This window comes from Hemicordylus capensis, chromosome 4 (assembly GCF_027244095.1).
Source record: "Hemicordylus capensis ecotype Gifberg chromosome 4, rHemCap1.1.pri, whole genome shotgun sequence".
Lineage (NCBI taxonomy): Eukaryota > Metazoa > Chordata > Lepidosauria > Squamata > Cordylidae > Hemicordylus > Hemicordylus capensis.
The window spans coordinates 274,654,629-274,681,122 of NC_069660.1; the positions used below are offsets into that span (position 1 = coordinate 274,654,629).

General features: G+C 45.9%; 1 protein-coding gene across 4 annotated transcripts in view; it reads right to left on the bottom strand.

Annotated features, from left to right (window-relative positions):
• Positions 1-309: 309 nt before the first annotated feature.
• Positions 310-26,494, bottom strand: part of HEY1 (hes related family bHLH transcription factor with YRPW motif 1) — a 29,963-nt gene continuing 3,778 nt past the window's right edge. Inside the window, exons 1-5 of one of the 4 annotated variants that reach the window (XM_053250389.1) lie at positions 12,288-12,381; positions 6,251-6,326; positions 6,073-6,156; positions 5,853-5,934; positions 310-3,375 (exon numbers count right to left, since the gene is read on the bottom strand). In XM_053250389.1, the coding sequence (XP_053106364.1) occupies positions 2,795-3,375; positions 5,853-5,934; positions 6,073-6,156; positions 6,251-6,301 (798 nt within the window). In that variant the 5' untranslated portion in view covers positions 6,302-6,326; positions 12,288-12,381 and the 3' untranslated portion in view covers positions 310-2,794. Of the gene's footprint in view, positions 3,376-5,852; positions 5,935-6,072; positions 6,157-6,250; positions 6,327-7,283; positions 7,975-12,287; positions 12,382-26,494 lie in introns of those variants that run through there. The other 3 variants (XM_053250387.1, XM_053250388.1, XM_053250390.1) reach the window with 3 other exon arrangements.

The window sequence follows — 26,494 nt, forward strand, 5'->3', positions numbered from 1 at the left end:
GGATCTCCACACATTAATCTGAAGGTCTGAATATTTGCCTGCATGTGCAGGTAAATAGGACACTTGTGCAGTAGTACAAGGGTCCATTCTATGTGCATAGGATGTATTCAAGTGATTAGCAACTCTGCAAAAGGAAGACAAATCCCGCAAGCATACCGCTGTACATATGTAAGTGCCATTAAGATCAACAGATGAGTGTGTGAAGGTTAGGAGAGGGCACTTGATTCCCCCATTGTCTCCCCACGTTCAGTGAATGTGCAGAAAGGATTCTCATCTTCTATTGCAAGAACAGAAACAAATGAATTTAAAGAAATTCTTAATGCTGCTCGCTTTATCAAGACTTATTTCAAAACATTATTCACAGAATGGTATTAGAAAACAATACAGTAAAATGTAAAAATGCATTCTCTGGAAAGATTATGTTTAAGGTAGCACCTTGCCAAAAACTTCTGAAGACATCATCTTTATTCTGTCTAGCCAGACAAACCCTGCTAGTCAACATTTTGTTCTTATTCTTTTATTTAGGCACAAATACAAAAGTGATCAAACCCAGCTTGGTGGAATCCACTTAGAGTAGCCATTTAAGAAACAAACTGCGAGGAAATTGATCCAAATTATATGTAAGAACCTTTTCCAAATGCAGCAATCTGCTTCATTTTACCCTCAAAAAAAGTTTTTAAACTATCAGTGAAAACATTTCTGCCTAATAATTATATGCATTATTCTAATACGTTTCATTAATGTCTATATAGGCGATGTTCACCCTGGGATGCTAGAATTCTGCACTACAAAATCCTGAATTCTGCAACATGATTCCAGAATTCTATCAGAGGGAAAAGTTATCATATGTCATCAAATAATATATTTAAATGATTTTGGCTGTATGCATATTTAGCAATCATTCCAGTTTTTCTTCTGGATTGGAAAGCAAGATTTTGGATCCACATTATGTTTTGCAGCAATAGGTGCACAGGCTCAAGAAACATGAATTAAGAGCGCCCCAGAGGGACCAGAACTTCTACTGAATGCTAACTTGGCAAAGACCCTGCTAACTTGGCAGAGGCACCTTTTAACATGGTGATTCGCTTTATTTAGCAGGGGGAGAGTAACTGGCCCTGTCCACCCCCAGCACAGTACCTCCAGTGACAGTTGCAGGTGTCTATCTTACATTTCTTTTTAGATTGTGAGCCCTTTGGGGACAAGGTTCCATCTTATTTCTTTATGTCTTTGTGTAAACCGCCCTGAGCCATTTTTGGAAGGGTGGTATAGAAATCAAATGAATGAATGAATGAAATTCTCAACTCCACAGTTATCGGAAGACCACTTAAAGCCTAAAAATATCAGTGAACATAATCTATAAACATCAGTGAAACCTGTTAATATAATGCGTATACTTATCAGGCAGAAATATTTTCACTAACTCTGCATATTTTGCTGCAGCAATGAAACTTGTGTGTATTTGTTTTAAACTGCAATTCCTCAAGGTTCCATAGCTACTATCAAAATCTGTTAGCTGCCAGATTTTTGCAATTGCAACATGATCATAGCTTTCTACATCTTATGGTAATACCTAAGAGTAGGAGTGCCAGATTTCAACCCAGGGAACATATGCTGCTTTGTCAATGCAGCAATAAAGCAGAAGACAAGATAGCTGTAGTTTCTCCTAACCCTGGCCCTCCACCCAACCATCTTCTCTGTGACAGTACATGTTCAAGTAAAGAGAGAGGGCGGACAAACCAACCAAAGGAAAAAACTGACAGGACAACTACAGCTCCCTCATCTCTAGATGTACTGGTGCATATTAGTAGCACATTCCTCTGGGCTGAAACCTGGATACCTGCCCAGATTAACCCCAAATGAAGATGTATAGTTGGAAAGTTCATAATTAGACCAAGCAAGATAAAGGTGAGGGCCTGTCGAATGTCGCAATACAGCATGTGATGGGCTTTTTCTTCCCAAAACCCAATATAACCTACACTGATCTCTAAGTTTATGAACACTCCTTCTTAGAAACAATAAAATTATATATCAGAAGTTGGAGTAAGCAGGTAAGTGCTTTAAAATTCAGGACCTTAGTCTCTAGCTTTTTTGTGACTCTTGCAGAATTTTTCTCCCATGGAGAAAGGGCAAAAACCATTTGGCATGAGGATTAGAGCAAGGGTAAGGATATACGCCTACTGGGCACGAGGCTGAACCCAAAAGCCACTGCAGAAACCATAGAAATAAATTTTCTTCTTCTTGGATAAAGCTGGTCCATCTGATTTGTCAACGCTTTTGCTCAGAACTATAAAAAGTTTTGTAACCAAATAAGCTATGAAAACATAGCCTACAAAGGATTTCTCCTGGTAGAACATCTCAGTGTCACAGATTAACAGAAACAAAAGTGTTAAGGCTGAAAAAACGTGATTTTGAAAGCTAAACAAGACTTACAAATTGTTGCTTTAAAAAAAGACAAATTCTATTTTTTTTAAAAAAAGATCCAGTGTTCTCAGTCAAACAGGATCATTCAAGAAATACCACTTACATCATAAAATGAAATATTCAGCATAATTCTATTTTTAAAAAATTAACCTCTATTGTGATAAAGAACTGGATAAGCTTCTGGCAACTAGGTTTAAAAAAAATCCATCTGCTAATACAAAGTATAAATGAGGAGAAACATTCCTTTTGTACAAACTCTGTTAAATCCAAAACTGTACCTTTTATTTTAAACCATTAAAGAGTTTTAAAAGTGAAACTGGAAACACCTCAGCTGGATATTTACACACATACACACAGCCAGTTGTGCTAGTTCTTAAAAAGCACCAATTTCGGTCCCCCATGGTCTGTAGGGTTTGCCAAGGCTGGCCGGCTGTGGTGGTGCAGACGGACTGAGCCCGTTCGGTGATAATAGGTGGAAAGAACCAAAAGAGAAAGGGAACGCAGACAGGGAGGCCATGGAAGATAGCAAAGGAGGAGAGAGTTTAGAAGTGGAGGCAACCACAGGAAGCACTGGTCCAATGTTCCCATTAGGGGGCACTCTCAGTGAAGATGATTCAGTGTGAGCAGCAATTCTACTCTGGTGATGGGCTTCCGTGGAGGCTGCTGTGCCATTAGTAGAAGTAGGCCCATTCGGAGGCAGTAGCAGTGGATGGGAAATATGGGGGTGATGTCCAAAGGCACTGCCCCAAGGAATGTGTCCAAGCCCAGTGTGTGAGCTACTTGCGGCTTCTCGCTGAGAGGCATAATTATTCAGGTGAGACACAAGGCGGACACGAAGAGGATCAGAAGTGTCAAGACCCTCGATAATGCTAAGGTAGCGGGCGACTTCGGCCAAGCACTCTCGAAAACCTAGACTCCGGTAGTCCATGGCAAGGGCGTGGGCATCAAAATAGCCTAGGAGACAATAAGGAAAAGTGATGTCTTAGGATGGGTACCCAGTCCTATTCATTGTTTGCAGACCATCTATCTCAACAAGATCTTCCCCAGCACATTTCCCGAAGAAGCGAACATAGTTTCCGTGAACCACAATAGCTAATAAGCACTTCTCAGCTGAAAACAGCGATGGGAACAATCAAATGAGAAACCTCTCCTGCACAAACCTCAGTGAAATGAATGGGAAATATGCAAACACACAGATGTGCTACTCTGCGCATTCAGTTTCAGAGGGATTTTTGCCACTGTCCTTGCAGCTTTGCAAATATGTGGATCACGCCACCTATTAAAATGAACTGATCTAATATGACCAGTTTGGACCCACAATCAAAACAATAAAATTGTACCCACAATCAAAACTATACCCAAAGCCAGCAAAGGGGAAAAAAGCCAAACTACATATATTTTGTGATATTCCATCAAAGAGAGAGAAAAGCCACATAACAGGAAAGAGTATGTGTTAGGGGTGGAAACGGAGGAAAGGTTTGAGGAGCAAATCCTCACATAAATTTTTTTGCAAGGGGGAGAAAATATATATTTTGGGATGGAAGATATGGGTTATTAGGTTTGTAGGGAGGAGTTCAATCAAATGGGTTGGGGGGGATGCCTCAAATGCTTATATGTTAATATAAGACTCTTCTTTATCATGTCAGACCATTGGTCCATTTAGCCCAGTACTGGCCACTCTCACTGACAGCAACTCCCAACATTTCAGAGCCTGCTAGCTGAAACCCTTTTAATTGGAAATGCCAGGGATCAGACCCCGAGACCTTTAGCAAGCAAAGCATGAGCTTTTTCCTCTGAACTATGCACCCTCCCATAATTTACCTGCACAACCTCTACCCTCTATTCTACCATCACAGATTTATTCTATGACAAGTCTTAAGACAAGAGACTATGTCCTTCTTTATTATTATTATTCCTAAATCTTTGAAGGCTAAAATCTCCTCTCTGGAATACCCCAGTTTACATCTCACAGACTCACTGGCAAGCCTATTACCTCTCACAGGAACATAGAAAGCTGCCTTATACTGAGTCAGACCCTTGGTCCATCTAGCTCAGTATTGTCTGCCCAGACTGGCAGCAGTGGCTTCTTCAAGGTTGCAGGCAGGAATCTCTCTCAGCCCTACCCTGGAGATGCCAGGAAGGGAACTTGGAACCTTCTGCATGCAAGCGTGCAAGTGCTCTTCCCAGAACAGCCCCATCCCCAAGGGGAATATCTTACAGTGCTCACATGTAGTCTCAAATGCTACCAAGGGGGACCCTGCTTAGCAAAGTGGACAATTCATGCTTGCTACCACAGGACCAGCTCTCCTCCTCTCAATTACATCTATAACATGGATACAACAATTACATGGATAACAACAATACTTAAGCACCTACCAAATTATTGTAACGATTACTATAAAAGTGCATGTGAAGCATTTAATTGGAGTACTCTGTATTTAATGGGTTATCAATTTCAGCCTGTAATTTGCAGCTGCTGCTTATTGCAAGCATGCATCAGTAAACAGCAGATCAAGCATAACACATTGCTATTGTCCATATATATGTCTGCTCTCTTTCGTCTACACATCTTCTTCTATGGCATACAATTATATTATTATTAAACTTATATATCGGTCCTATTTATTGGCCCATCAGGTCCCTCAAGCTGGCTTGCGGGCTAAAATAACAGAAACCCCTTGCAGAGTAAAAACCTTAAAACGTAACAATAGAAAGAAAAGATTAAAACTACCTATTCTGGATCACTAAGAAAAAAAGAACGCTATCCACATGCATACAAACGTCTTAGACACTTGAAAGTAACCAGAGTGTGGTCTAAGAGAACACACAATATAGCCACCTTACTGAAGCTAAGCAGGTCTTGATATGGTCAGTGCCTGGAGGGGAGATCCACATATGCCACCTTTGGACATGGAGCCATATAGCTCAGTGGTAGAGCATCTGTTTTGCATGCATAATGTCCCAGCTTCAATGCCTGGCATCTCCAGGAAAGACTCCTACCTGAAACCTTGAAGAATTTGCTGTCAGTCAGTGTAGACAATCAGAACTGAGCTAGATGGACCAATGGTCTGACTCGGTATAAGGTGGCTTCCTATGTTTCACTACACAAGAGAAATTATACATAGCCCAATCCTACATATGCTGACTCACTCCATTCAATGGGACTTGCTTCCTACCGAAGTAAGCAAACATGCATAGGACTGTGATGTTAAGTGCAAATATTCTAGTTACTACAGCTGAAATGCACTCTTTAACTCTAGAGAAAACCTATGAAAGCTAATATCTGCTCTAGTGCAATCAAGGCTGTAGATTTTCAGCCTAAGGTAAGAAAAGCTCAGATGAATGTTAAACAATCTTGTTGGTCCTCTATAACCAATGTGATGGAGTTAACTGACTTTCACACATTAAAAACAAAAACAAAAAACCCTTACCTTTCCCTCCTGCTGTGTGCAACATTTTGAGATGATCCACAGTCATCTGCAGGATTTCAGCTTTCTCCAGTTTGGCTGATCCCTAAGCAAGGCAAGACAAATATCAGCACAGAAGTAGCTGGATCCAAGCCAAGTGAAGAAGGCAGCCCAAGGAATGGTGCATTTCTGCCCAAGTGAGTCGCAGGGACACCAGTTACACTCCAAACTGCCTACAAATTACCTGTTTCTCGAAAGCACTGGGCACCAGTCGCCTCAGTTCCGATAGGCTATTGTTGATCCGATCACGCCGCCGCTTCTCTATAATCTGAAAGGAAGAGGGGGATTTATTTATTTATTTTTAAGGGCTGAGCCCAAAATGGAGGGGCCTTTAGCAGAACAGATCAGAAAGGGAGACTTACTCCTCGGCGTCTTTTCCTAGCTAGGATCTGGGAAGTAGTGGTCGGAGACATTGAACCGGGAGCCGAGCTCGAGTTTCTGAAACCAGCAAGAAAGAAATAAGGAGTGAATGGCGATCCAGGCCCTATCCAACCCCAGCACAGCATCCCTCCAGTGGCTGGGGCTGGTATCTGCTTTATGTTTCCTTTTAGATTGTGAGCCCTTGGGGGACAGGGGACCATCTGATTTATTTATTTTTCTATGCAAACTGCTTTGTGAACTTTAGCTGAAAAGCGCTATATAAATATTGATAGCAGCAGTATGGTGGCAGGGTGTATTTTTTACTAGGAACAGCTAGAGAATTCTGCAGACACAGATCATACATGTGGGACAGAAGCTTCAGCTATGGGCTATTCCCAGGAAATCAAACACAGCGCCGAAGCAGCAGGTTTAAGGTTTAATTGGTGACAGAACTCAGCTCTTCTTCCTGATTTCAATGCCAAGGCTTGCAGCCTGGCCCTCTGCCAAGCCAGTGTGCCCAGGACTGCAGCCCAGCCTTTAGAAACGTGAGGACTAATGAGACATCATAAGCGGCTGCCGAACACGGGCAGAGTGTCTTCCGCTCGTTATCGAATATAATAATGAATTGCCGAATATTCAGCACTCCACACCCTTTGGAATCAAATAGCAAATTTGAGTTGGATCCGTAGATTCATTTGACGGATCTTACCCCCGCTCCCCGTCTCTGTCCCCGCCACCCACGTACTTAAAATAAGAATAATAATTAAGTATTAACTCATTCATTCGAACAGACATTGCACTGAGTTCAAAAGGAACTTGCTATCTAGTAAGAACGCTCAAGACTACAGCCAAGATACGGTACCGAAGCGTACAGCCGGATCCTATGCATGCTTCCTTGGAAGTCCCGCTCAGTTCAAGGGGGCTCACTCCCCGGTGAGCATGCTTAGGATTGCACCCATTGCCTTGCTACCGCTAGGGGGGTCCGTGCATGCCAACAGCGGGGACCCGCCTGCCTAGTCTGCGGTCTCACCGCACCTGACAGCGCCAGAGCCTGCTTGTTCCGAGCCCGGCCATGGCCTGGCACCCCGCCGGCCGACCAAGCACGGCTCTTCTCCCTCACCCATTCTCGTCCGCGCTCTCCTTCTCCACCTCGATGGGCTCATCCAACTCGTCGCTGTCAGAAGAACTGTACTCCGGGTGCGCCCGCTTCATGCTGCCGCCGATCTGAGCTACCAGCCGGTACAGGAGGAAGAGGAGGGGGCAACTCTGCTGCCCGCCTGTATGAGTGAGCGGGCGGGTGGCGATGCTCCAGTGCCAACTCAATGCACTGCCGGCTCCCGCCGCCGCCACCACCGCCGCTCGCCCTCTGGCTCCGGCTCCGTCTCCCCCATCCCGTTCCCACGCTTCGCCTCTTACCCGGGGGAGGGGCAGGCTGGGAGGCGCGCCAGGCGCTCCCGGCCACATAGAACTCCGTGTAGCCATTTGCTGTCCCGACTACTCTGGTTGGCTGAGCCTCGGCTGGAATCAGCCAATAGCCGTTAGCCAAAGGCCCCGACTTTGACACGCCCTTTCTTCCCGCTGCTTCCGATTGGCTCAAGGGTCCCCCATGGGCCAGAGCCGCGCTGCCGAGTTCGAAGCTGCCTTCCCTTCCCCCTTTCCTGCCTGCGCTCGTGCGATTGGCTAGGCTCGGGGCCAGCTGGGAGCCTGCGGAGCCACACGCGTGGCCGGGCGGCCGTGGGAAAGTTGCTCGGTGCCCGGCTGGCGGCCAAGCGGAGCGGGCGGCGGCGACGGCGCTGAGCGGGGCGTGCATGAGCGGCGGCTGCCGCGTGTGAACCTCCCCTGGGCGCGGGGTGGAGCGGCGATGGCACTCGAGCCAGCGGCTGTTGTTGCTCTGAGTTCCCTGCGCTCTAGCACCGGCAGCAGCGCCGCAGAGCGTCGTCTCGAGCTGCGGCTCAGAGCCGCAGACGGGCTGAGGGATCCCTTGGCGCTATGATCAGCACGAGTGTTGAGGCACGCCGCCCCGGAACTCCACAAGACTGAGCGGGTCCCAATATGTTGGGACATTGGGGGGGGGGATACGGCAGGCATGGGCATCTTTGGGCGGGCGGGAGGAGACTGTTGCCTTATCTCAGATTCATGGCGGCTATATCAATTTCGATTTCAATTTACATATTTGATTGTATATTTATACGTATGTACTCCCCCTCCCCCGAAAATTCCTGCAAGCCATCCATGAATGCAAGAGGAGGACCCCAAAACTAGGAGCAAAGGAAGCTGCCTTATACTGAGTCAGACTATTGGTCCATCTAGCTCAGGATTGCCTACACAGACTGGCATCAGCTTCTCCAAGGTTACAGGCAGGAGTCTCTCTCAGCCCTATCTTGGAGATGTGTAAATCTTTGTAGATATATCATGTACAAACAACCACTTTGTATATAATTGCGCTTTGGCAACGTACTGTATGCTTTGGTAGTTTGTTGGTTCAATTAAAAAATCTTGTCCTATTTTTTTTTTTTAATCTTGTCCTATCTTGGAGATGCCAGGGAGGGAACTTGGACAGAACCTCAGATGCTCTTCCCAGACCAGCTCCATCCCCTAAAGGAAATATCTTATAGTGCTCAAACATGTAGTCTCCCATTCAAATGCAAACCAGGGTGGACCCTGCTTAGTAAAAGAGACAATTCATGCTTGCTACCACAAGACCAGCTCTTCCCCAGTGCTATGGTTTCCTCTCTGCAGTCCTGTTTACTATGCTAGTGGAGGAGCAACTTGGAGGATAGGGAGTCTACTCATTCTTCAACTCTGCCTGCCTCTGGGCAGTGACAGATCTGGCTTCCCTTATGTCTTTGTTTGGCCTTAGTCCTAGGATTAATGAGTTGCTTTTACCCAACCGCTGTTTGTTGCCTAAGGCTGGTCTTCAGCATATTAGGAATGTCAAGCTTACAGTTTTGTAGTTTGTGCTTCACACACATGCTCACACACACATGCTCAGCCACTTGATACTGTAACATCAAATGATTGATGACTGCCATGAGGGAATGGGCTATCAGAGAAGCCCTCTTCAACCATTCGACAGAATGGTGCAGTACACAGTGACACGTCCCAAAAGTGGGTTGGAAGTCCTGCCCTGGCCCATCACTCACCACCTCCTCCACACCGCTCATGGATAGACCACGATGGGAGGCATCACTTCCGTGATGTGCCATTGGTGATGGGATGTGAGCCAATCCTTCCCAGTCCCCCCCCCAACAGCTGCACAGAGAGTCATAATCATAACTGATCTAGAACATTATTTATGTATCATATTTATATTCCGCCTGATATGTGTATCTCTAGACAGTGTACACAGATTAAAACACAAGAAATACAAAAGAGTAAAAACAATTAAAATGATCTGAAACCACTTTATTTAAACTTGTAGCCATTTGTAAAACTCAACTAGCCCTGGTCAGTAACGTATCTGGATAAAAGAACATTTGGAACAGTATCTGGATATAATACCATTTGGAAATTGTGTGCCACTCTCTGCTCTTTGGTGATCGTGTGGGATATAAGTGCCCATAATAATGGGGTCAGCCTAGATCTGTGGTTCCCAACCTGGGGAACCAATAAATTGTGGCTGGGGATGCTGGCAGTTATAGTTCAACAACATCTGGAGGAACCCAGGTTGGGAACCCCTGGCCTAGATTGACACAACCATAGAACCTCGACTCTGATTTTGGCACCAAATTGTCTGTGCTCTATAGTGCCCGGTTAGTCATATTTTGGCAAAACAATCTGAAAAAATTCCCATCACGCACATGGCCAGCTGGACACACAGTGCCACCACTGAACCTCCTCTTCCTCCTTTTCTCACTATTTAAAAAAAAGGGGGGGGGGGAAGCAAACACAGAAGTGTGGAGGAAAGAAGTCTAGACGCCCTAGCCCACACTCTCCTTTCCTCCACGTTTCCTCTTCTGCTCCATTCCTTTTCTTAATATAGTGGCCAGGAGGAGGAGAAGAGGGGGAGGTGTGGCGGTGGTGCTTGTGTGTCGCTGGGAGACAGGAAAAGCAATGGCATGCCACTGGCCTTGACTTCCCACAGGGAAGGGGGAAGAGGAGCTTCAGCACTAGCATATTGCTAGCTTAGACAGAGGTGTAACTAGGGAAAACGGCGCCCGGGGCAAGCACTGAAATTGCACCCCTCCCCCGCCGTGTGCCCCCCGCCACCCCCGGAAATATGGAAATGTGTCACAGCCATAGTCAAATGTGGGTTGTGGGCTGCATCCGTGCAAGTATACTGGGACAGGAAAAAGGAAACATGAGGCTACAAGGCTCTTTAGAAATATATATTTTAAAGAAATGTCTTGCACACCAACAGCCTAAGTTTGCAGTCCTCATGGCCAGAAAATAAATGCTTTTAAACATAGTAATAGGTTTTGTGTCCCAAAATGGAAAAGACAAGACAGGTATTCAGAGGCGTAACTAGGGAAAATGGCGCCTAGGGCAAGCACTGAAATTGCGCCACTGTCCAAGCAGGAATGATGGGACTTGTAGTCAGCAATATCTGGAAATCCCTATTAAAAGGAACACTGTACCATCTAGACATGGTTGTTGATCAAAACCTGAAAACATGAGCCATCTCTGTAAAAGACTTAGAACAACAGTCAGGAGTTATGCGAGGATTCCAAGTGTCATTTTCTCTGTCTCCTCTCATTCTTTAAAAAACATGACTTTGTCCTAGAGGATCACCTGCCCAAATAGCCACTAGCAAAACAGGGGAAGAAGAAGGTGGTGGTGGTGGGGGGGGGGTCTATAAACCAGTGAATGAACCCTGCCAGCCTTTGTCTTATGATGACTGTTGGCTCATGATGGGGTATATGTGCATTCACCACACTATTGCTTACTTTGACACCAAGAGGGAGGAGGATACATTAGTTTGCCACACTAGACAGAGGAATTTGCAACATGAACAGATAGCCAAGTTCTGCCAGGGCCAAAACCAGCCCCTGCCAAACTAAGAAATCATTGTAATTTGCCCCTTCCTGTCACAAGCAGTGTGCTGTTCTTTTATTATTGACTCTAACTCTCAGATATCCCAGTCATGGATGGAAAATTCAGGGTCAATTTACAAGAGACACATTTTCTACATGGAAGTTTCTTCTGTGCAGGTGCTGTGCAGAAACTCATGTGTAGTGATCAATACATATGTAACTATTCCGCCAGGGGCATAGCAAGGTTAGAATGGGTCCAGAGACAGGATTTCCAAATGGGCCCCCAGACCCTCAAAGTCCAGGGCCTCCACACACCCCAGGCCCCCAAGGATTTAAGTCTGATATTTCAAAATAAGTATGCTACCTGGAAATACATTTCACTGAATACACGCATGCACACTTCACAGTATATAGTGATATACATTGAGTACTATATATTTGTGCTACTTTTAATGCCTAGAACACACTAGCAACGCTAATTATTAAAATGGACCCCTTGCTGCAGATTAGCAAATGATACTTTTAACCATGCAGGGTGAGCCTATGTTTGTTTTCTCTGAATTCTGAACAAATTCAGTAAAGTTTGATTCCAGGAGTCTTTTCACACAAGGCTTTTAAAGCCCTTTAACACACATCTCCTCTGGAATAGAGGTGCTGCATTCACATGTTGGCCAGATTTACCCTGAAGTCCCTGCAAGTTATTGGGGAGCAGTTCACACACAAGAAAAATAAAATAAAATAAAATCACAACACATGCTTCACAGTTCTCACTCAGACCTTCTGGATTGTAAAACAACTTGAACATAAGTGCATTTATGAATGAATGAATGAATGAAAATAAATAAAATATACTTGTTCCAGAAGTGTTTGTAATTTTCTGACATGAAACAAGCCACTTATAGGCCTTTTTAGATAGTTTTTGTTTTTAAAGCCAGCACATTTTCCAGTCTGTTTTAAATTAAATATTCAGAGACTTCTCAGTCTCGCCCCACCCCCCATATCAAAGCCCTATGGCAAGCAGATCCCTATATATGGGGGTAACCACAAAAAGGAATTCACACCCTACCTAGCAATAGCTGTTCTGGATGGTCTGGGCACAGGGTCTGCTGCCTGCTTCCTCCTTCCTTCCTTCCTTGCTTGGGGCCTACTCGAGTTCAGGCTTCAGGGAGGCCTACTCGGAGGCCTCTCTGGAAGCCCCGCCCACCCGCCGATCAGCTGAGAGGCGGGGAGAGAAGAGCTCTGCAGTTTGCAGGCCTTGCGGATCCTAGGCCTCTTTGCCGATCAGCCGGAGCTGGATGCAAGTGGCTGAGGGGCCCTGGGGCTGGGCAGGTGGGCAATGGGGTGGGGGTGGCAGGGACTGGTATGGCGCCCCCACCTCAATGGCGCCTGGGGCACGTGCCCCCCTGCCCCCCCCCCAGTTATACCTGTGAGCTTAGAGGAGGTGGAGAGGGGTCCGGCAAGAAGGTCCCAGGCAACAAGGAGGACAGTGCTTTGCTGTGCTGCGTTAGGAGCTGGGAGAGGGAAACTGGGGCCAATCCTGTGCATATGTATGCCCTACATAGGCTCATGTTTACAGCATATATGTGAAGGCTTGAGCAGGAAGCTTTCAAGTTCTCCAGAACTTTTCATCAGGCTGGATGTTAAGCAAAACAAAATTGGGAGGGGGTAAAGCTGGCCAGTTAAACTGCAGGCACTTGAGCTCCTGCACTTTAGCATGGATCTCAAATGCCTGCACTTCAACTATCTTATGGAGGAGTGTCAGAGTTACACAGACTTAAAGTAGCTTCACAAGATGCTGGATACTGATATCAGAATGTCCCCTGGTCTTCTGGGACAGGGCAGAGTAATGACTGCCCTTCCATTTTTAGAAAATATAAAATCTAGCAGTTTCTCTGTTTCATTTCCAGTACTAATTAAAACACACAGGCCCCTTGTGAGACAGGGAAGAGAAGGAAAAGAGAAATCTGAGTCTTCATATTAGTAAGCTGGAGGATAATTTTAGATATTCCAATAGGAACAGAGTTGTGGGGAACTCAAAACCTCAAGATTTGGGACCTTTTTGGATGGTCCAGTAAAGGTATTACTAGATTGTGACTTTTGGATTTTGGCTAATTACAAAAGCTACCAATTTTTTTTAGCATACATACAGAAACTGAATATAACAATTTGACAATATACACATCCGCTTTCTTTGCTTAGAGCTCTGGTTGACTCAAGAGAACTCGCCAGTTATTTTAGCTTTCTTTTTTAGGCATTTCAGAAGGAATTTATGGAGACAGCTAACATCCTGGCATGCCTGTGAACTTGCAGATAGATGGATAGATGCTAATGAGAACGATGACGTGAAACCCATATGTCAGGACTGCTGAGATACGCGTGGCCAGAGCCCAGTCTGAATACTCTGCCTATCACCTGTTCCATGCTCCTGCTTGCTGGGCTGACAATCCCACCCTAGAATAGGCAGGAGAAAACAATTAGGTGAAGGAGATTTTGGTGGACTATAGGAACACAGGAAGCTGCCCTGTGCCAGTTCAGACCATTGGTCCATCTAACTCAGTACTGTCAACACCAGGATTGCACAACTTTTGTCCTTCAGCTGTTGTTAGACTACAACTTCCTTCATCCCCGGCCATAGTGGCCAATAGAATTATGGGAGTTGTAGTCTAACATCTGCAGGAGAGCTGAAGTTGTGCAGCCCTGGTCTACACTGACTGGCAGCAGCTTCTCCACGGTTTCAGGCAGGAGTCTTTCCTAGGGATGTGCTTGAAACGTGATTCAGTGTTCGAATAGGGCAGTGTCCGAATCACACCTTTAAACCCAAGGGCTTCCACAGCCCCTTTAACACGGAGGAGAGCAGGTCCATAACTGCTGCTCCTCCACTCACCGCCACTTCTGTTATTGCAGCACTGCCAGGGGCGTAACTACCATTAGGCAAGGGGAGGCGGCTGTCTGGGGCCCCCCACGCCTCGAGGAGCCCCCCAGAGGCAAGTCACACGTGAAGTGTGTGTTGGGGCCCGTTTTAAAAATTTGTCTCTGGGCCCAATCCAGCCTTGTTACGCCCCTGAGCACTGCCCCCAGCTATGATCGTGCACCAGTGAGGCATCTCCCAGCTGCCCATGTGTGACGCTGGTATGCACATGGCCTCCACGCATGTTCTCCTCTGTGTTAAAGGGGCTGTGGAAGCCCTCGGTTTTAAAGGGATTGTGCTGTGATTCGGACACCGAATCGCGTTTTGAGCACATCCCTAGTCTTTCCCAGCCTTATCTGGAGATGCCAGGGATTGAACCTGGGGCCTTTTGCATGCAGAGCAGATGCTCACTGAACATGGTCCCATCCCAAAGGTGGCATGCATGGGTTGCCCCTTCAGGCCAAGGGACTGCATCGTGTGCCCTAGACTATGCTCTGAGTGTTTCCTGATCCTGTCTTGGGGACTTAGCAAGACAAGATGTTCAAGGCTGCCTGGTTTATTTTATGCACATTGTTCAGGGGCGTAACTATAATAGGGCAAGGGAAAACAGTTGTCTGGGGGCCCACTGCCTTGGGGGGCCCTCCAGAGGCAAGCCTCATGACAGACTCCCCCAGCCACACACCCGCTTGGGCTTCCTTCAGTTGTATTCATCCTCCGAAACTGATGTGAGTGTTAAGACCTGGAGCTACCAGAACAGCATGTCTTTCTCTAGTACCATCAAATGATTTGCATCGTCCACATGAGCTGAGCTTCAGTGAACGGGGGGGGGGCACTTTAAAATCTTGTTTCTGGGCCCACTCCAACCTTGCTACGCCCCTGACATTGTTCATCTCCCTGAAGCGTCGTTTTCGGCAGCCAGGAGCTGTCTAAGTAGCACAGAGGACTTTGAGCCGTGCCCCATTCTCTCCCCCTTTCCCTTCCACCATTCTGGTATGCATCACTAAAACCTTCAGGGGAAGCTAAACTGCTGTGGGGAAAGCCGGGACAGAAGAGGTGTCTTATCCATTTCTGGTGACAAAATTAGCATTGGGGTAAATGTTTGTTTTGGGATACATTGCCTATTCTTTCCTGTTTCCTCTTCTTGTAGTCTCTTGTATGAAGCTAATCAAAATAAGACTGAAAGGGGGATGCCCCAAGGAAGGCTGCACAGGAAACCCACTACTGTTGACCTTTGTCCTAGTGGGTGTGCTGAATTAACTCTGAAAACCCTTCTCTCCTTAGACCATTTCCCTCAAAGGAGCAACTGCTTTGAAGAATAATCCCATCAACCTGTCATACAGACTCATTGTTACTATGGTTACTTTACTTTCCCCAGATCATCTACTCTGGTACTCGCGCTCCTGCTGTAGGCAGCAGAAAAAGTCAACTGAACTACAACAGTATTTGCTCCAGGGCTCATGCAGTCCAGCATGAAGTACAGTGCACTCCAAATATACAACAGTCTTCACTAAGGGCAGCTGTTCAAACTGAATGCTTTTCAACATACACACAAAAGGCTAGTGGGTAGAGCACTTCACCAGGGGAAACTGGAATCCAATCCCAGCTCAGCCACAGATTCACTGTGTCATCTTGAGTAGGTCGCAGTCACTCAGCCCATTTTGCCAATCTGTAAACTGGAGATACTGGCTGAAATTCTGACTAAATTTGCTCCAGGAAGTCCCATTGAACTCGTCCTTTTAATTTCACTAGGACTTTCTGGAATAAATTTAGTCAAGATGTCAGCCATTCATATTAATTTTATCCATTTATTTAATTGTACAAACATGAATATTTATATACCATTTTTCAACAAAAGTTCCCAAAGCCGTTTACATATTAATTAATTAATTGGATTGATTGATTGATTGGTTGATTAAAAATTAAAAATGGCAATACAATAACAATAAAGCACATACAGTGTAGAACAGATGAAGTTTATTTGTATGATTGGGTGATTTCAGTAATGGATGTTCTACTGAACTTATATATGGAAATAAATGGCAAAGACATTTTATTAATTGCGTAAATATGGCTCCAATGCATCGAATTTCCTATATGGCACAAAAGGTTTACTGTGCAACAGTACAATAGGAAAGGGAAATGCTGGTAATAATGCTGAAGGAAGCCTTTTGGTTCACAGGGAGGCAGTTGGACCATTAGAGGACAAGGGAATGAAAGTGATTACTATATTAAGGAGGATATGGAGACTGCAGAGAAACTGAATGAGTTCTTTGCATCTGTCTTCATGGCAGAGGATACAGAGAATATACCCCCATGCCTGAACTGAGCTTCTCAGAGATGGAGGCTGAAGAACTGAGTCAAATAGCGGTGGCAAGAGATAATTTTTTTAACAAGTGATCTTCACTATTTTTGAAGTAGGAGCCACTGCTGTTTAGCTGCTCAGGGCACAGTCTCCCCTTTGGGGAGGTGGCATTAGAAGCACTGCCAATTTTTCAGGGAGACTCCTGCGCACCCAATGCCCTGCCAAGCCTCCCCCCACTAATGCCCCACTCATTCCCCACTGCTGTGCAATCTGTGCCGGCACTAGCCTCCTTAGCACTGTGCCCAATCCCTGGCTTGCCTCTCTTGCTTCTTTCTTTCTCCCCCTCCTGCTCTTCCTCCCACTGTTGCTGCAGCCGCCAATACCACCACTTCCTCACCAGTCTGCATGGCGGAAAGTGACTGAATTAGCTCTTTTCTCTAGAGCAGACCTGCTCAACCTTGCCCCCCCCCACGGCATCCCCTCCAAATGGCTGGTGGGGCCTCCTGCAACCACTCCACACTCGCCCCTCCATGCTGAACCCCCAGTTTGTTTTTAAGCTGTGACGTCACGGGCTTGTGACAATCTCTCTCAACTGTGCAGGTGCGCCTCACAGTTAGCAAAAGACTCTGGGCCGAACAGACAGGCCCAGCATCACTCCGGCTGCCGCCACTGGGGATGGGGGGAGAGAAGTACTGCTTGGCCTACCCCCCCCCCGGCAGTCACCCCTCGGCAGCATGGAGGCTGAAAAAGAAACGCACACAGAGGTTCGGCACAGCAGGAGTCCCCCAAAAGTAGGTTTCGGGGGGCCTCACACCAGGCACCAAAATTACCTAGGTGCGCCCCTGAGAGCAGGTCAAACCCACTCTCCCTGCTGAACCCCTTTCGGCTCTTCACACTGATCGTGTGTGGAGCCTTAATCTGTTATTGAGACAGCCAACTCAACGTTCTGTCCTCCAGAGGACAATGGAGTTTGGGCCAACTGAAATTAAGCTTGCATCTACATTATCAACTTTGAATGATTTTAAACTAGTTTAAACTGCCACATTTTCTACTAAAAGATTGCTGGAAATGTAGTTTTGCAAGAATGCTGGGAAAACATCCTGTGAGCCCTAGCCACCTTACAGAATTACAGTTCTTAAAAATCCCTGGTGATGAAGCAGGGAGAGAACAACAGATAAGTCTGTTTAAATGTATAGTCTAGGCTTTCCTTACATGGTTTGAAGATTTTGGTCCTAAACATTAAACACACTCTGGTTTCTACTTATCCCTGAATTAATGTGGGATTGCATAAATACTAAGCTGCACCTCCAGTGTTCTCAGACACCATCATGACGACTTTTGCAGAAATGCAGTAGATTGTTATTATGAATAATATTTCTCTGGGGGCAAAAAGAGGCTATTATACCACAACCGCTTCATCAGAGCCAACGTATTTAATCTCCTGCAAAGGTTTTCCTATAGAAACATCATGAAACTGCTAGTAACAGGAACAAAGGAAATTACATTCTGTTCTCAGCTATAGGGCACACATTCACTAAGTGTCTGCAGTTTGGTAGGGAAATAGCCATCTCAATGCGCTGTATGCATTTTAATCTGAAATACATGTGGCCCTGGACTTTTGATTTGCTGTGTGCATTTTCTGTTGCATTTAGTTATTGTATTACTGGCTTTAAGTTGCTGCTTAGGGTTTATGGCAGTTTATTTAAAACTGTGGTTTTTTATTATTTTTATTATACACTGCCTTGAGTTCTAATGTTAGGAAGAAAGGTGATCTATGCACAAATACATACATACATACATACATACTTGCTCCCTTTCTTAAAGTTTCTTAAGGGAGGAGAGCTGGTCTTGTGGTAGCAAGCATGTATTGTCCCCTTTTGCTAAGCAGGATCCACCCTGGTTTGCATTTGAATGGGAGGCTACATGTGAGCACTATAAGATATTCCCCTTAAGGGATGGGCCGCTCTGGGATGGGCTATGCTTGCATGCAGAGGGTTTCGAGTTCCCTCCCTGGCATCTCCAGATAGGGCTGAGAGAGAGACACCTACCTGTAACCTTGGAGAAGCTCTACAAGCCTGTGTAGACAATACTGAGCTAGACGGACCAATGATTTGACTCAGTAGAAGGCAGCTTCCTATGTTCCCTAGCCTCCCTCCCAAACACCAGCAGAGTCATCAGGCAAGTTGTAAAACTTTCTGGACAACTGTTTTTGTAATTTTTACCCATAGCTCATCAGAAGACAAAGCAATTCAGCTTCTGCCTGTTTAAAGGCCTGGGATGGAAGGAATTGCTGCGTCATAGCCAATGAACATCTTGGTATGGGGTGCCTCATGTGTGCCCCCACCATTCCAGGCCTCACAGTGTGTGGATTGCTAGCTAGGAAGAGAGCTTCTAAAACAGCCTTCCTATAAGGCTAGGTTCATAATCCAGTCAAAACCTACGAGGTTACTTATGCGCAAACGAAGGAGTTGCAGCGGCCTTCAGCCTATTTATTTGAGGAGGGGTGTAATTGCCGTTTATGCTGCGTTCCCACGCTACCATTGTTTGGGCTTTTGTTTCCTATTCTCATCATGTGTGCTAATTAGCTGGAGCCATTGCCTAACTGAGAGGCGTGTGGCTGAAGCAGCAGCATAGAGATCACTTCCTGGAGAGCTCTAGCAAAAACGAACAGACCCCCTTGCTTTGCTCTCAGCCCTTCCCCGACATAGAAGCATTTGTTGACTGCCAGACAACCACTAGGGACCAGAAGAGAGAGCAGGCCTTTATTGTTAAGACAATTAAGCATGCATACATACCCTCCACCCACTCTCCGCTTATTTTAGCAATGTGGCTTCTCAGATTTTCCTTTTTTTCTTCTTCCTTGGTATAGCATGGAGTCTGAGAATGAAAGGAGCCCTGCAAGTTTACAGCATTCGGATTTTTAATATTCAAAACTTGATGTCCTGCTGAGCATGGGGTTAGTTCCAGTCACAGGAAACAATGCAAGAAAGGAATGGACCAATCTGGACTCTTCTCTCCATATGACCTTTTCTAGGAACAGGAATTCTGTGCTCATGGGGGTGTTGTCCCCCCTCCCTATATGGAATGCTCCTCCTTATGGAGCAATGCTCCCCCATAAGGAAACAACAACAACACCCCCATGCACACAGAATTCCTGTCCATAGAAAACCAGCATGTCAAGTGGAGAGAAGATCAAGATTGGTCCAAAGCATTCAATTATACAGTCTAGTAACAACTTTGCATGTGGCTTGCTGTTTGTTTGGATTACTTGTGAGTCAGTTGACTACCTGTAAGTCAGTTGATTAGTTTCTTTAGTATGTCATGTTGGCTTACATACAGTACAGCACACAAACAGTATGTTGGCTTACATACAGTATGTTGGCTTACATACAGTACAGCACACCACCCATGGAAGAGCAGGTCATGCGTGCTGGTTCCATGTTGGTTAAAACTGCATTCTCCTGAGCTCAGAGAGGCTCTGTTGCTACTAATGATTGCATCATCACTGCAGTAACCAGCCTCCCATTGTTCTCAATGGGACGCTCATCACTGCAATAATGATGCAATCCTTAGTAGCAACGGAGCCTCTCCAAGCGTGGGAGAAGCAACATCACAGTTTTAACACACAAAGAGCCAGTGTGTGACCCCTGCTCTTCCATGGGCAATATGCTGTATGTGAGCCACTGTGACAAGTAACAATTCTCCAATGTCTTTTCTAGTTCTCTTTAACCCTGTATGCCAAGAAAAATACTTGCATAAAATAACCATACAGAATACAGAGAAGCAGCAGTGGAGACAATCACATAAAAGACTGGGTAAAAAGCCAAATTTTCATATGCTTTCTAAAAGCTGTGATGGAGACTGAGGAGTGAATAGCCACCAGGAGAGCATTCCAGAGTCTGGAGGCAGCAACAGGGAAGGCCCTGTTCCTGCGTGTATGACAGCTGAGCCTCCTTCATTGTCATCACCCTGAGCAGAGCCCCCTCAGATGACCTTGTCAAGTGGGAAACAACCCTTGGGAGCAGGCGGTCCCTCAGGTATCCAGGGCCCAACCATTAAGAGATTTAAAGGTCAAAACCAGCCCCTTGAATTGGACCCGGAAACAAACTGGCAGCCAGTGCAGCTCTTTCAAAATCGGTATGATGTGGTCCCAGTGGGCAGCTCCAGATAAAATCCTAGCTGTTGCATTTTGCACTAGCTGCAGTTTCCAAATATTCTTCAAGGGCAGCCCCACATAGAGTGCATTACAGTAATCCAGCCGTGATGTGACTAAGGCGTGGGTAATTGTGGCCAGATCTGCCTTCTCTAGAAAGGGATGCAGCTGGCGCACTAGCCGAAACTGTGCAAAGGCACCCCTGGCCACCGCCTCCACCTGAGCTTCTAAAAGCAGAGCTGGGTTCAGCAATACCCCCAAGCAGTGTACTTGCTCCTTCAAGGGGAGTGCAACCCCATCCAGAACTGGTAGAATCTCCACATCCTGATTGGCTCTCCTACTGACCAGCATTACCTCCGTCTTGTCCGAATTCAGTTTATTAGCCCACATCCAACCCATCATGGCCTCCAGCCTCTGATTCATGACATCCACTGCCTCCCTAGGATCAGGTGACAAGGAGAGATAGAGTTGAGTGTCATCTGCATATTGCTGACAACTCAGTCCAAGTCCCCCGATGACCTCTCCCAGCAGTTTCATGTAGATGTTGAACAGCATGGGGGACAAAACCAAATCCTGCAGGACCTCACAGGCCAATGGCCATGGAGCCGAGCAATAATCCTCCAGCACCGCCTTCTGGACCCTCCCCCCACCCTCAAGAAAGGACCAGAGCCACTCCAAAGCAGTACCTCCGATTCCCATACTCAAGAGGCAGTCCAGAAGGATATCATGGTTGATGGTATTGAATGCTACCGAGAGGTCCAGCGGAACCAACAAGGATGCACTCCCCCTGTCTAGTTCCCGGCGTTTGCTTCCAGAGTGCTTACTGCTTCAGAGAAGATGTATTATGTCACTGAAAAAGAAACTCTAGCATATTTCTGGGGCACTTCAGGATTTTCTTTTAGGGTAGAAAATTCACTTTACAATCAGGTGAAAATTGAGTAAGGTGAAATACAGTAAGGTGAAAATTTTCTCTGTCCACTCTTTCTACTCCATGAATAATTTTATACACCTCTATCATGTCTCCCTGTAGTTGCCTCTTTTCCAAACTAAAGAGCCCCAGATGCTGTAGCCTTTCCTCATAAGGAAGGTGCTCCAGTCCCCAGATTATCTTGGTTGCTGTCTTCTGTACCTTTTCCAGTTCTACAATGTCCTTCTTAAGATATGATGACAAGAACTGAAAACAGTACCCAAAATGTGGCCGCACCATAGATGTGTATAAGGACATAGCATTTTAATGCTAGTATTATAATCTTCATATAACATCTTCAGATAACATCTTCAACCATACATGCCCCTAGTGTATGGTGTCCCTCAGGGCTCTGTATTATCTCTGATGTTGTTTAACATCTACATGAAACCGCTGGGAGAGATCATCAGGAGATTTGGTGCAGGGTGTTATCAGTATGCTGATGACACCCAAGTCTATTTCTCCATGTCAGCATCATCAGAAGAGGGCACAACCTCCCTAAATGCCTGTCTGGAGTCGGTAATGGGCTGGATGAGGGATAACAAACTGAGACTGAATCCAGATAAGACGGAGGTACTCATTGTGCGGGGTCAAAACTCAGGAGATGATTTTGATCTGCCTGTTCTGGATGGTGTCATACTTCTTCAGAAAGAACAGGTACTCAGTCTGGGGGTGCTTTTGGATCCAAGTCTCTCCCTGGTGTCCCAGGTTGAGGCAGTGGCCAGAGGTGCCTTCTATCAGCTTTGGCTGATACGCCCGTTTCTTGAGATAGATGTCCTTAAAACAGTGGTACATCTGCTGATAACCTCCAGACTGGATTACTGTAATGCGCTCTATGTGCAGCTGCCCTTGTACATAGTCCAGAAACTACAGTTGGTCCAGAATGCGGCAGCCAGGCTGGACTCTGGGTCATCTAGGAGAGACCATATTACTCCAGTATTGAAGCAGTTAATACTGGCTGCCGATATGTTTCTGGGCAAAATACAAGATGTTAGTTATAACCTATAAGGCCCTAAACAACTTGGGCCCTGGGTATTTAAGAGAACATTGTCTTCGTTATGAACCCCACTGCCCATTGAGATCATCAGGAGAGGTCCGTCTGCATTTGCCACCGGCTCGTCTGGTGGCTACTCAGGGACGGGCCTTCTCCGTTGCTTCCCCAAGGCTTTGGAATGCGCTTCCTAGTGAAATAAAAACCTCCCCATCTCTGACAATTTTTAAAAAGTCTTTAAAGATGCATCTGTTCACCCAGGCTTTTAACTGATACTGTTTTGGTTGTTTTTAATGTTGTTTTAGAATATTGTTTTAAAAAATTTAAATTGTTGTGTGTTAAATTTCTTGGTTTTGTTTTTAACTAATGTTTTAATGTTTTATCTTGTTGTAAATCACCCAGAAACGTAAGTTTCGGATGGTATAAAAATATGTAAAATAAATAAATAAATAAATAAATAAATAAAATAGTGAGTGAGCCGTCTCTTCTCAATGAGCTGGTGCTGAGAACTGATCGTTTGGTGGTGCCAACCTCCTTACAAGCAAAAGTGATCAAAATTGCCTATGAAGGTCACCTCGGCATGAGCTTGACTAAAAGACAAATCATAGAAAGTTTTTGGTCGCCAGGCTTGGACATACAAATGGAAGATGTGATCAGGCACCGCATGGCGTGTGCTGTATCTGACAAGTCACATTAGACCATTGCCACCCCCTTGACTCCTGTAGAGTATCCCAATGGTCCCTGGGAAAAACTTGCTCTGGATATTATTTATTATTTATTAAAACATTTTTATACTGCCCAAAACCTACGTCTCTGGGCGGTTTACAACAGGATAAAGTGCAGCAAAGTGGAAGAAGGGGCGGCAGGGAGATATCCTGCCACTCCGTTTACTTAAGAAAGTACGTGTGCGCGTGTGCACAAAAGGCTTCTTAAAGCCTTTTTGCACTGCACGCCATGACGCCAAGCGGGGGAAGGGGCGGCAGGGAGGTATCCTGCCGCCCCATTACTAAAACAATTGATGCAGCAGAGCACCGGAGAAGGGGCGCTCAAGGAAATAGTAAGAGCAATTACTCCATAAAATATGGGCACCGGAGGGCGGAAAGCGGCGGGAGGGATAAGTAAACCCTCCCATGCCTTAAAGGAACCCCCCACCCCAGTGCTGGACCGCAGCTCCACGGTTCCATGCACACCCCTATTGATAACCAACCCACAAACCAAAGACTTGTTATAGTGATGGTGAATTACTACCTGTATTCCAGGTGGCCAGAAGTTTCATTTGCTGACCACATTACTACAAACAAAGTAATCCCATTCATGGCTGCAGTTTTTGCCAAGTAAGGTCTACCTAAACAACGAATGACTGATAATGGGACATAGCTTACCTCATTTGAAATGAAGCAATATTTGCATAACCATTAGATAAAGCACAAGACTATTTCCTTGTACCATTCTTGAGGGAATGGCTTAGTGAAAAGAACAGATTAATGAAAGAAAGTTTACAACTGCCTACTATGCAACATGAATCCTGGAAAGAGGAAATCCATGAAACTCTGAGGCTCTTCTCACGATCACGGAGAAGAGCCGCTATGGGGTATGTGAGGAGAGCAGGCTCAGCCCCCTCTCCTCGCAGACGACCAGCCAGTCTGCTTTGGGTGGCTGCAGCAGCTGCCCACATGACTGCTGGCTCTGTGACAGAGCCGGTGGGGGCTGGGAGGTGCCCTGCGCGAGCACAGTATGCTCTCACGATTTTAAAAAATTGGGTTTGCAGAGCGCTTGCTCCGCAAACCAGGTTTAAAGGGAGGGTTGTTTGGTGGATTACCTGCTGGGAGGCAACCGGGCTCACCTGCAAGCCTGGTGGCTCCCACGATCAGCCAAAATCGGGCTAAGCTCCCCTAGCCCAATTTCGGCTGATCGTGGGAATAGCCTCTCTGCTTATCAAACTACTCCTAATTCCATGACAGGAAAAACACCTTTTGAACTGCTGAGAGGACACAAAGTTACCACCAAACTTACACAACGGCAACAACTGATCAGGCTTTCCATGCCATCTAACTCTGAGGATGCAGAAATTCGTGATCAGGTAAGGGAGAAGCAACAAAAATACAAACAGTGAGGCTATGCTCACGATCGCCCAAAAACGGGCTAAGGGAGCCTAGCCTGCTTTTGGCCCATCGTGTGCTGCAATGGGAGCCGCGCATCTCCCGGCAGCAAACCTCCATAACTACCCTCCACTTAGACAAGGTTAACAGAGCAAGCGCTCCATTAACCTCATCTTTTTAGTCGTGTGCCGCCACAGCATGGCTCTGTGCCATGGCAGCACATGAGGAGACGCCTGCTGGGAGGCTGCAAGCAGCCTCCCGGGCTCGGGGGTCTCTCCAGGATCCTGGAACTTCCGGGGGTCACGCAACCCCCGATCCCCGCAGCCCCCATCAGCTCCATGATGGAGCCAGCAGTCATGTGGGCGACTGATCCAGCCACCCAGTGCTGCCTTTGGATTGTCTGTGGGGAGAGCGGGCTAAGCCCGCTCTCCCCGCAGACCTCCTTTCAGCGCAGCACACTGCTCGTGTGGCTCACCTCAAAATGTGGATCAAAAATGGGGTGCAAAACACTTTGTTCAAGTGCGCTACCTTATAAAGTGAGCAATTTATTTTCCTGATATTCTGGACCAAAACTATCAAAATCCGAGGAGATTCTGTAACATTGGATGATGGAAAGAAACAGAACAGTCTGAAACTTTCCAGCATACATACTATGAGAAAACAAGGAAGGAGTCTACTCTCAGGAGAGGAACTGGAGAGGACTTTGATCTTGCCTCCAGTTTTGACCTCACAGAGGAGGCTGATGAAAGTGATGGACAATTCTCTTTACCAGAAAGAACATCACTAACAGCTCCTGTGCCAGAGAACCCAAGAATTAGGAGAAGTGTGTGTGAAATGAGACCACCTGAAAGACTTCAAGATTTTGTCACTGAATTTCAAATCAGTTCAATTCTGGTTGTTATAAAGGGGAGGGATGTGTTGTATTCTATCCACTATCTTTTTGTCCTGGTGGGGATCCTGTGTGTGGGGTGGAGTCAGAAAGGGAAAGCAAGGAAAGGGAAAGGAGAAAATGGAGTTGTTTCTGAATAAACTCTTATTTAAATCTATATAAGATCCAGGGGTGTAGCTATAATTGAGCAGATGGGTTCAAAGAACCCGGGTCCCTCAGCAACTGCAGGCCCCCCAGCTCCAACCCTCCCTATTTTCTTCATTATCTCCCTCACTCTGAGGGACCACTGGGGAGAGGGGTGAACACGGCCCCTCTCCCCTAGTTACGCCCCTGATAAGATCACTTTGTGTATGTGAGGGAAGCAGCTATAAAAGAAGATCCTTAACATTTTGTTTCCTAAATGCAGCTGTTATGCCTATGCAGAGCACACTCCAAGCTGTATATGTTGTAACTTTTTGTGGCACATCTATGGTTACTCCTCATTCTGTTGGCAGTCCTTTTCATTTTGGATGGCCTAAATCTGTAGAGGGCTGCAAAGTCTTTAAAAAGGAGGCTGATCTTAAAAAACATATATCCGGAACTGCAAAATAGGTATGTCCAAAGTAAAATAAAATAAAATAATTAAAAAGAGCTCTCTGTTGCTGGCGATTGATCAGATAGGTAGGCATACGCTAAAGCAGGTTAAAACACATTTGAACAACAACAAAGGATAAAAACTTGGTGGCAAAGGAGGGATGGAGACAAAGGATGAAAGGAACTGCAAGGTTTGTCCAAATGACCATTGCTAAGGTTATTGGCACTTTTAAGAGGTACTAATTTTAGCACTTAAAAGGAAAAATAGAAGCTGAGCCAGAGATCAAGAGAGGACACAGTATTAAGTATAGTCTGCACAAGCAATATGTGGTATTTACCAGAAAACAGAACCACATGCCGAACAAATTGTGGTAACGTTGCCTATTTAACA